At 51.0% G+C, this 10,652-nt stretch overlaps 1 protein-coding gene across 1 annotated transcript; it reads left to right on the plus strand.

Annotated features, from left to right (window-relative positions):
- Nucleotides 1-475: 475 nt before the first annotated feature.
- On the plus strand, nt 476-9,598 carry C1R (complement C1r). Its single transcript, XM_064591629.1, has 11 exons — nt 476-649; nt 1,377-1,605; nt 2,894-3,086; nt 3,587-3,733; nt 3,835-4,031; nt 4,289-4,436; nt 4,546-4,667; nt 5,708-5,786; nt 6,164-6,319; nt 8,178-8,252; nt 8,713-9,598. Coding segments are annotated over exons 1-11 (2,118 nt in total). The 5' UTR covers nt 476-647; the 3' UTR covers nt 9,483-9,598.
- The last annotated feature ends 1,054 nt before the right edge of the window (nt 9,599-10,652 follow it).

Here is a 10,652-nt window from a genome sequence, read left to right on the forward strand (position 1 = left end):
ACATAAGCACTCTGTGTCCCATGTTTAAGTGTCATTCATGGGAAAGGAGGCTGGGGCCCCAGTGCAACCAAACTCCGTTCTCTTCTGTCCGCTCCTGCCATGCCCTCTCTGCCTCATGGTTCCTGTCACACCAACCTGGACATTAAAACCCTGGCCACTCCCGGGTAAGTAAGGGCAGGAAGAACCGGATTAATGGAACAGGGCACTGCAGAAAAGAGAGTACCCCCTCAACTGCGATTTCCGTTCCCTTTGGCATCGGGACCTTGTAAACACAGCAGCAGTCCCTGAAGAAAGGGAGAATTCAGATCAGATATAGAAACCGAGAAGTCTGGGCTTCCAACCAAAGGCTTTCTCCATTCTGAAAAACTCGGGCCCATCTCTTTAGCCCTTCCCCAGGCCGCCAGCAGGTGGCACCACCATCAGGGATTTCAAAACCAAAACTACATTAAACTGGAAAGATTTTTTTTTCCGTTTTGTTTATGCAAATAGTTCCTTCCCTACAACATTCCTCCGGGAATGGTCCCCTCCTTCCCCTCCACAGTCATTCCCTCCCCCTTGCCTCCCCTGCATGACCGCTCTCTCCCTCAACACAGAGTGGATGAAGACACTGTCAGGAGAGTCCAGGATCCAAAAACAAACCTTGAGAAATGTGAGTAAGGCTGATGGGGCCCTGGGAGGGTGGGAGAAGCCAGAGGAGAGAATCCTGGGCATGGGAGGCAACCCTGCTCCCAAATTCATTCAGGGGGACGGGAACACCCCTCCCTCCCCATATACCTTACCTATTCCCGTAGGCACACACGTGCTTATGCAAACACATACCCCACCATCCCTCCTCCTGAGGAGGAGACCTTAGACCCATGAGGCCATGGCCATGTTCCCTTCTTCCTCCTAACTCATGGCAGGGGAGCAGCAAAATGAAGGGACCCACTGTGCCCAGGAGGGGTGTGCTCTGTGCATGACTCCATATTCCATAGGTTGTTTCTCCCAGAGGTCTTTGCTGAGCCTTTGGGAGCCCCATCAGAGAGCCATGACTGGAAACCCTCACCCTCCATTAACTGGTCCCAAGCCAGCCCCATTCCGGGAAGGGGAGGGGAGTGGTGGGAGAGGGCAGGGGAGGATGATGGGGAGGGAGGTGCAGGGAGTACGATGACCTCTAGACTGGACATTACCCAGGGGGAGGAACACCCAATGCAGCGGCTGCAGAGGCCAGGCTCTCCACTTCACCACCCCCACTTAGAAAATCTCTACAAGGCCTAGAATGGCCAGAAAGGAAAATGCCAAGCGGTAGGACCATCCCAACCCCCACCCCAGTCACTGCCCAAACGGCAGGGGTGCCGCAGCCCTCCAGCACTAGACACCCACTTTCTTGTCGGCAGGTGCCTCTTATACCTCCTGGTGCCCATCCTGTTCTGCCGCGTGGGAGGCTCCATCCCCGTTTCGCAGAAGCTCTTTGGGGAGGTGACATCTCCTCTGTACCCCAAGCCTTACCCCAGCAACTTTGAGAAAACCACCGTGATCACAGTGCCCACAGGATTCAGAGTGAAGCTCATCTTCTGGCAGTTTGACCTGGAGCCTTCTGAAGGCTGTTTGTATGACTATGTCAAGGTAGGGAATCAGGTTGGGAGGGCAGAGGGAGAGCTGGGTGTCTCTGGAAACTGAGGACTTGTGCTCTAATCACCCTGGATAGCATTCCCCACCCATGGACACAGCCCCAGCCCTGCAAGAGCTAATGGCCAAGTGAAGTTCGGAGAGTCTGGTGACACCATGGATGGGGTGTCCACTGGATTTAGAGGCCCTCAGTGAGCACTGAAGGGAAAAACACAGAGGAGGGAATGTGCAGGCCCCACTTCCAGGAAATTTACTGTCTATAGGAGTCAGAAAAACCTTCTCCATCGGCTAACTTGCTGGGAGTCTTTGGAAAACTGCTGTGCCTGTTTCCCTCTTTCCGTGTAGAATATCACCATGGCTGCCTGCCTAAACAGGAATATGGGGAAGAGAAACGTGTGTGGTGGTAGCTCAAGCATAAGCTTCAGCAAGGTCAATGGGCTCAGTCTCCTCACCTCTGTGACAGCCAAGTGTGCCTTCCCAGTCTCAACTTTCTATATCAATAAAAATGAGATTCTAGATTCAGGATTCAAGTAGAGTCTACACACATGCAGTAAATGCCATTCCCAGGAGACCCTCTGGAGGTTATGAGAGAATAACATGAAAATGATACATCTTCTAGCCCAGAGGACGGGAGAAGTTTGCAGGGTTGGGGGGAGGGGTCTTGGTGGCAGGGATGGTGAGGGATGGGGTGGGGGCAGGATGTCTTCCACTTCTGAGGAGTTAAAGAACCTGTGAGCAAAGAGATAAGGGAAGTCCGGTGATGCTAGTCCGTGCGGAGGCTGGAGAGGCTCCCACTCAGCTGAGTATACCAGGAGGCATGTGGCTGGGCGTGAAAGGTTTGCATAAGGTGAGGTGGGATAACTGGACAGAAAATAAAGCAGACCACTCCAGGTTCCAGGAATGAAGGGATGCTAAAGGCTGTGTGGAGAAAACCAGGATTCCAGTGGAAGATGAGCATGGGAGGTGGTGGAGACAAAGGAAGGTCTGAAACATGCCAGGGGACAGAGAACAGGGAAGGGGCGATGTACCAGGCACAGGATAACATGCCAGGAGTTAGCCACCAAAGACTCAACAGATGGAAGTCACCGGGGAAACAAAAAGAAAGCAAGTCATGGAGAGACAGTTTACAACAGCCAGAGCCCCGCAGGTAGAGACCAGATGGAAGCTGGTCCAGCAGGGGGGCACGACTCACTCTTTGGGACAAGAGGAAGACTTCTGCTGACCTTCCACCCAGGACATGTCTCCTCAACTGCTCTTCTTCCTACCCTTTGTCCTTTCTCCACAGATCTCTGCTGACAAAAAAACTCTGGGGAGGTTCTGTGGGCAAGTGGGTTCTCCACTGGGCAACCCCCCAGAAGCAAAGGAATTTATGTCTCAAGGGAACAAGATGCAGCTGACCTTCCACACGGACTTCTCCAATGAGGAGAATGGCACCATTATGTTCTATAAGGGCTTCCTGGCCTATTACCAAGCTGTGGGTGAGTGGCCCGGGTGCCTTTTTTCCTGGCCTTAGGCATGTTGTATGGGGACCAGAAAAGGGGAATCTTGAATCCATTGAAGCAAGAAGCCTGTCCTTCCTTATTTTTTCTCCTCAAAAGAGCTTTTTCCAGGAGAGGACTGCCAACCTAGATTCTGTCACGGTGGGGTAGTTCCCAGAAAGCATTAGAGAGGCCTGAAATTGGGGCGCCTGCATGTCTCAGTCAGTTAAGTGTCTGATTCTTGGTTTTGGCTCAGGTCATGATCTCAGGTCATGAGATTGACCCCCATGTCCGGCTCTGCACTGCGTATGGAGCCTGCTTAAGATTTCCTCTCTCCCTCTGTCCCTTCTCACACCACCCCCCCCCCAAAAAAAAAGAGAGAGAGAGAGGCCTGGAGATGATTTTGTCTTTAGGCCTCTGGTGACTGACCTCTCTGAGAGCAGAGCCATGACAGAAGTCCCCGGCAGGAATTTAACCCTTCCTTCTGGACTGTCTTCCAGACCTCGATGAATGTGCTTCCCAGCGAAACTCAGTTGAGGAGAATCTCCAGCCCCAGTGCCAGCACCTATGTCACAACTCTGTTGGTGGCTACTTCTGTTCCTGCCGTCCAGGCTATGAGCTTCAGAAGGACAGGCATTCCTGCCAGGGTAAGGTCGGGGCACTGTGGGAGGGAGGCAGGGGCCGAGCAAGGGCGTGCGGGGCCAGCCAGAGAGCGCCCAGTGACCCCCGTCCGGCTCTGCTCTCACAGCCGAGTGCAGCAGTGAGCTGTACACAGAGCCATCCGGGTACATCACCAGCCTGGAGTACCCCCAGCCCTACCCACCGGACCTGCGTTGCAACTACAGCATCCGGGTGGAGCGCGGCCTCACCCTCCACCTCAAGTTCCTGGAGCCTTTTGAAATCGATGACCACCAGCAAGTACACTGCCCCTATGACCAGCTACAGGTACAGCCATCCTACTCCCTGAGACTCTCCCTTCCTCCCCTTCCACTCCCCGCATCCCTGCTTCCCGCTAGATCCTCTGGCCAATTGGGACAGGACGGACCCACCTCACACACAGGCTAGGCAAGTGGATCCTGGGGATCCCTTTTCTCCTCCAGCTGAAAACATACACACAAAGCAGAGTTCCCACCACCACCACCGTCCTGGCCCAGTGGGAAACTGTCTGAATTGGAGAAATGGCCCTCCATCTTCCCCACCAGATCTATGCCAACGGGAGGAACATCGGCGAGTTCTGTGGGAAGCAAAGACCCGCTGACTTTGACAGCAGCAGCAATGCGGTGGATCTGCTGTTCTTCACAGATGACTCGGGGGACAGCCGAGGCTGGAAGCTGCATTATACCACTGAAAGTACGGTTGCCTGGGGGCCTCTCTCACTGGCCAGCAACAGGGCAGAATCAGATGGGTCGAAAGAAGGACAGTGGCTCTGAAATAAACATGTCCTCTGGTCTCCCAACAGTCATCAAGTGCCCCCAGCCCCAGACCCTAGACAAGTTCACCATCATCCAGAACCTACAGCAGCAATACCAGTTCCGTGACTACTTCATTGCCACCTGCCAACAAGGCTATCAGCTTGTGGAGGTAAGAGCCTGAGGCTGAAGGGAGAGAGCTGGCCCAGCCCTCTAGGAGCAATTCAGGTGGTAGGTTCATATCAGATTTAGGCTCAGCTCAGCTGGATTCACACATGTTTGAGCTGGAAGATCACCCGGTCTACCTGCTCTCAAACTTGACTACACACTGAAAACACTTTGAATTTTAAAAACACTGTTGTGTGGGTCCCCTGCAAGAGACTGATTCCATTGGTCTGGAGTGCCACTAGGATTACTTAGGTGGCCAGATGATTCTAATGTGCAGCCAAGTTTGTGAACTACTTGGCCTAGCATAATAATGGTAAGATTTAGGAACTGACAAGGCAGGGTGGAGTGCAAGAAGTGACTCACTCAACATCACAGTGATTTTGTACAGCAGGAGCTAGAACCAAATCTCCTACCTCGTGCCCCAGGGCTTTTTTATGCACGATGGTGTTCTCACCCTGGGCCCACCACCATGTCCTCAGCTTTGCAGGCTCAGGAAAGACCATGGCTTTATTGGTTAATTTCACAAAAGCTGGTAAACTAAAGTACTATTTAAAAAAATATATACAATTGGAGGGACCCCTGAGGCTACCAAGCTTGTTATTTTTTTAAATTTAAAATTGTGGGGTTCAGGGGCACCTGGCTGACTCAGTCCATAGAGCATGCGACTCTAGATCTCAGGGTCGTGAGTTCAAGCCCCACGTTGGGCATGGAGCCTACATAAAATAAAATAAAATAAAATAAAACAAAACAAAATTGTGGGTGTCAACTGGACCGTAGTGGAAGCAGGCAAGAGTCTAGAGAGAGGATTATCGGGTCTGACAATCAGCCCTTGCTCTGACTTTCCGCTGTGTGATTCAGTGCTCCCATCTGCAACTCTGGTCTGAGAAGAACAAAGGAGCCACATCCATGGGGGTGCTGAGGTCTGAGAGCCTGAGAGATAGCCTTGCATTCCCTGCTGCTCCAGTGTGGGAAAGGCAGGAAGGGAACCACAGTGCCTCCTTGTGTTAATGACACCTCTATCTCTCTCTGCCTCTTCTCAAACAGGGAAACCAGGTGCTGCTCTCCTTCACAGCTGTCTGTCAGGATGATGGCACCTGGCATCGTGCCATGCCCAGGTGCAAGAGTAAGTCACAACTCAGCAGGTGTCTGCCCCTGGGGAGCTCCCACCACCACCCAGCCATGGAGACCTAGGCTGTGGCAGGAAGAGAGGATGTGGACTAAGCCTCTCCCCAAAACACCCTCCCCCTCACTTGTCCCTTGAAGCCTATGGCCCACCTCAGGAACCGGTCAACCCTCAAGTGAGCAGTGTTGGTGGGCTCTACCCAGAACTGAATTTCACTCCATCTAGTTCCCATCCTTCACAAGTGCCCCCCCCCCCCCCACTGACCGTATTTCCCTAAGGTTCTCAACCTGTTCTATGGGCAGAAAACTCAGGTTCTTCCCACTGACGTTCCAATACCGTCACTCTCAGCTCTCATACGGCCCTGTGTTCTCTCCAAGTCAAGGACTGTGGGCCACCCCGAAGCCTAAGTAATGGGGCCTTCAATTATGCCACCACAAAGGGGGTGAACACCTACCAGGCCCGTATCCAGTACTACTGCCAGGAGCCATATTATAAGATGCATACCAGAGGCGGCATCAGCGAGACGGCGCGAGGTAGGGACCCATGCAAATGGCAGCCTTCTCCCTTCCATCTTCTCAAGACATCCTCTGAGATTTTTCCAACATAATCCCTAGGGGATGCATATTGAGGTATCTGCCCTGGACATTGGCTTCAGGGGCCTAAAGTACAGTGCCAAGAGGCAACTAGTAGGGTTGAAGGAGGCACCTGAGCTGATACAAAGAAAGTCTTAAATTTCATAAACAGTCAGCTCCCTCTCACCACCACCATGACCATTACTACTGCCACCCCCGCAAGCACCATCATCATCCCCATCTCTGCCACCACCATCATCACCACCATCATGACCAATCCCCACCTCTACCACCACCATCAACACCACCACCCCAGCCCCATCACCATCATCACCACCATCATGACCAACCCCCACCTCTACCACCACCATCAACACCACCACCACACCCCCACCACCATCATCACCACCATCATGACCAACCCCCACCTCTACCACCGCCATCAACACCACCACCCCACCCCCACCACCATCATCACCACCATCATGACCAACCCCCACCTCTACCACCGCCATCAACACCACCACCACACCCCCACCACCATCATCACCACCATCATGACCAACCCCCACCTCTACCACCGCCATCAACACCACCACCACACCCCCACCACCATCATGACCAACCCCCACCTTTACCACCACCATCAACACCACCACCCCACCCCCACCACCATCACCACCACCATCATGACCAACCCCCACCTCTACCACCACCAACACCACCACCCCACCCCCACCACCATCATCACCACCATCATGACCAACCCCCACCTCTACCACCACCATCAACACCACCACCCCACCCCCACCACCATCATGACCAACCCCCACCTCTACCACCACCATCAACACCACCACCCCACCCCCACCACCATCACCACCACCATCATGACCAACCCCCACCTCTACCACCACCATCAACACCACCACCCCACCACCACCACCACCATCCCCACCTCCACCACCATCATCACCACCATCATGACGAACCCCCACCTCCACCACCACCATCACCACCAGCATCACCACCACCACCACAACCACACTACAGCTATGTGGGACTTCCCCAACATTCTCCCCACATACCGCTCAGGCTACTATGTTGTGATTTTTTTGCAACAATGACTCTCAAACTCATCTTCAAAACTTTTCTTTAAAATGAAATAAATCACATGCTTCATAGATTTAAAACATCAAAAAGAAAAAAGAAAAAAATCTTATATATAGATTATATGGTATTATTTAAGAGCTTGGCTTTGAAGTCAGTCTTCAGTTTGCATCTTCGTTCTGGAACTTAGAAGTTATGTGACCCTGTGCAAATTATTTAAGCTCAGTTTCCTCATCCAAAAAAATGAGGATAATAATGCATCCCTGAAAGTGTCATTGTGGTGCTTAAATGAAATAATATAGACAAAGTGCTTAGCAACAAGCATGGTGCACTGTCAGCAATCAGAGCATGTAGCTACCATTATCATCGACTATCCCACTACCAAGATGCAGTCACTGATAAGATTTTCATATGTTCCTTCCAGTTTTTATGTCTACTTTCACAAATAGGGATCACATCAAACATAGAGTTAAGTATTCTGATTTTTTCACTGAACATTAAAACAAAAATATATGTAAGGGAGCCTTTCCCCTCTCCACACTTTTGATAGTCCATCCTTATGTATTTGAACCTTTCCCTTTGATCCTTGTCCTTGATGGTTCCGAATCTCCCGTCTCCCCGTCCTGCATATTCAGTGCTCGTTGGCCTCTGAGACCTGGTTTCCCTGTCCACCACCTCCCAGCCTGATCATAGCCCCCTCTTCTCTCAGGGGCCTATACCTGCACAGCAGAGGGCATATGGAAGAATGAATGGGAAGGATCGAAGATTCCTCGGTGTTTGCCAGGTGAGTGGAAGCCCTCCAGGGCCATCCCCAGTGCATTTTGCAGCCCTGCAGAGCCTCAGGAAAAGCATGCACAGAGAATGAAGACAAAGTGAATGGAGAGACACTCCAGCTTGAGGTCAAAAATAGACAAAAGGAATAAGGGGAAGAGGGGAGGAGATATTCCAGCAGAAAGGGAGAAAGGAACCCAGAGAACCAGAGTCAGTCCTGACATTCCTGCTTTTTCACTGAGCAGATGCGAAGTCAGGGAATAAAAATAGCAAGAAAACCCCCAGGAAGAAATAAAAAGAACAAGGAGAAGAGGCTGACAAAAGACCAAAGACAGCGGGTGTGGGAATGGGAGGAGAAAGAGGAAAGAGCCCAGAGCCAAAAGAGGGGTTCTAGGGGGAACTGACTGACCACAGAAGGGAAGAGGGTGGGCCCTGCCTGACTTGTCCTTGCCTTCCCTGTCTCTCCTCTCCAGTGTGTGGGAAACCTGTCCACCCTGTGGAACAGAAGCAGCGTATCATTGGAGGGCAAAAAGCCAAGTTAGGCAACTTCCCCTGGCAGGCCTTCACCAACATCTATGGGCGAGGGGGTGGAGCCCTGCTGGGCGACCGCTGGATCCTCACCGCTGCCCACACCCTCTACCCCAAGGATCATGAAGCACAAGGCAATGCCACCGTGGATGTGTTCCTGGGCCACGTAAGCGTGGAAGAGATCACAAAACTAGCAAACCACCCTGTCCGCAGGGTCAGCATCCACCCAGACTACCGCCAGGATGAGTCCCACAATTTTGAGGGGGACATTGCCCTCTTGGAGCTGGAAAATAGTGTCACCCTGGGCCCCAACCTCCTCCCCATCTGCCTCCCTGACAACGAGACCTTCTATGACAGGGGCCTCATGGGCTATGTCAGTGGCTTTGGGATAATGGAGGAGAGGCTTTCTTATGACCTCAAGTTTATCCGTCTGCCTGTAGCTAAGCGAGAGGCATGTGAGAACTGGCTCCGGAAAAATAAGAGGAACGATGTGTTTTCTCAAAACATGTTCTGTGCTGGGGACCCGTCTCTAAAGCAGGATGCCTGTCAGGGGGATAGCGGAGGGGTCTTTGCAGTGAAGGATGAGCACAACAATCGCTGGGTGGCCACAGGCATAGTGTCCTGGGGCATTGGGTGCAGCAGGGGCTATGGCTTCTACACCAAATTACTCAACTATGTGGACTGGATCAAGAAGGAGATAGAGGGGGAAGACTGAGCCCAGAATTCACTAGGGCAGAATCCAGAGGGTAGTGCATAAAAAAAAAAAAAATTTATCTGATCAGTTATTGATAACCACTAAGAATCCATATTAAAATCACTGATGCAGAAAAACCCTGTGTGAAATAAATGCTCTTTTCTATAACCCCATCTCTGTTTGTCACCTAAAACAACCCAAAAATCACCTTTCTTTCTTCTAAGGATTACAGAAGATATATTCCACAATCTCTACTTTTCATTGTTCTCTTCCATTTTTGTACCATTGGATAATTGAAACTCTTTCCAAATAAAATTTTATGAGAAATTCCAGTGTGCTTGGGATGCCTAGGTGGCTCAGGTTAAGCATCTGCCTTCGGCTCAAGTCATGATCCCTGTGTCCTGGGATTGAGTCCCACATCAGGGAGCAGGGAGTCTGCTTCTCCCTCTGCCTGCCTCTTCCCCTGTTTGGGTGCACGTGCTCTCTCTCCCTCTCTCTCTTGCTCTCTGGCAAATAAACAAATAAAATCTTTAAAAAAAAAAAAGAAAGAAAGAAATTCCAGTGTGCAAAATGAGTTAAAAGCAGTATTCAATCGATATAAAAATATTTAGTAAGATCGTATTTAAAATAGGAAGGCAGGGGGCGCCTGGGTGGCTCAGATGGTTGAGCGTCTGCCTTCGGCTCAAGTCATGATCCCAGGGTCCTGGGATCGAGCCCCGCATCGGGCTCTCTGCTCCTTGGGAGCCTGCTTCTCCCTCTGCCTCTCTCTCTGTGTCTCTCATGAATAAATAAATAAAATCTTTAAAAAAAAAAAAAAGTACTAAAAAAAAATAAATAAATAAATAAAATAGGAAGGCAGGGGCACCTGGGTGGGCCAGTCAGTTAAGCATTCTTGATCTCAGCTCAGGTCTTGACCTCAGGGTTGTGAATTCAAGCCCTGCGTTGGGCTCCACGTTGGGTGTGGAGCCTACTTAAAAAAAAAAAAAATACTTAGGAAGGAAATAAGAACAAAAAAGTTTATGCACACATTTTTAATTAGGTTGTAGATAAAATTTATTTCTTTTTTTAAAAGATTTTATTTATTTATTTGAGAGAGAGAGCACTAGAGCAGGGTGAGGGGCAGAGGGAGAAGTGGAATCCCCGCTGAGCAGGGAGCCAGATGCCGGGCTAGATCCCAGGACTCTGGGATCA

Source organism: Mirounga angustirostris, unplaced genomic scaffold (genome assembly GCF_029215605.1).
Source record: "Mirounga angustirostris isolate CCGP_5_RB_7025 unplaced genomic scaffold, mMirAng1.0.hap1 SCAF_5, whole genome shotgun sequence".
In the NCBI taxonomy this organism is placed as follows: domain Eukaryota; kingdom Metazoa; phylum Chordata; class Mammalia; order Carnivora; family Phocidae; genus Mirounga; species Mirounga angustirostris.

Bases quoted from the DNA above. Each gene is read 5' to 3' on its own strand.
- C1R (XM_064591629.1), top strand. The intron at 6,320-8,177 runs GTAGGGACCCAT...CTCTTCTCTCAG, and splicing joins CATCAGCGAGACGGCGCGAG to GGGCCTATACCTGCACAGCA. The intron at 8,253-8,712 runs GTGAGTGGAAGC...TCTCCTCTCCAG, and splicing joins GATTCCTCGGTGTTTGCCAG to TGTGTGGGAAACCTGTCCAC.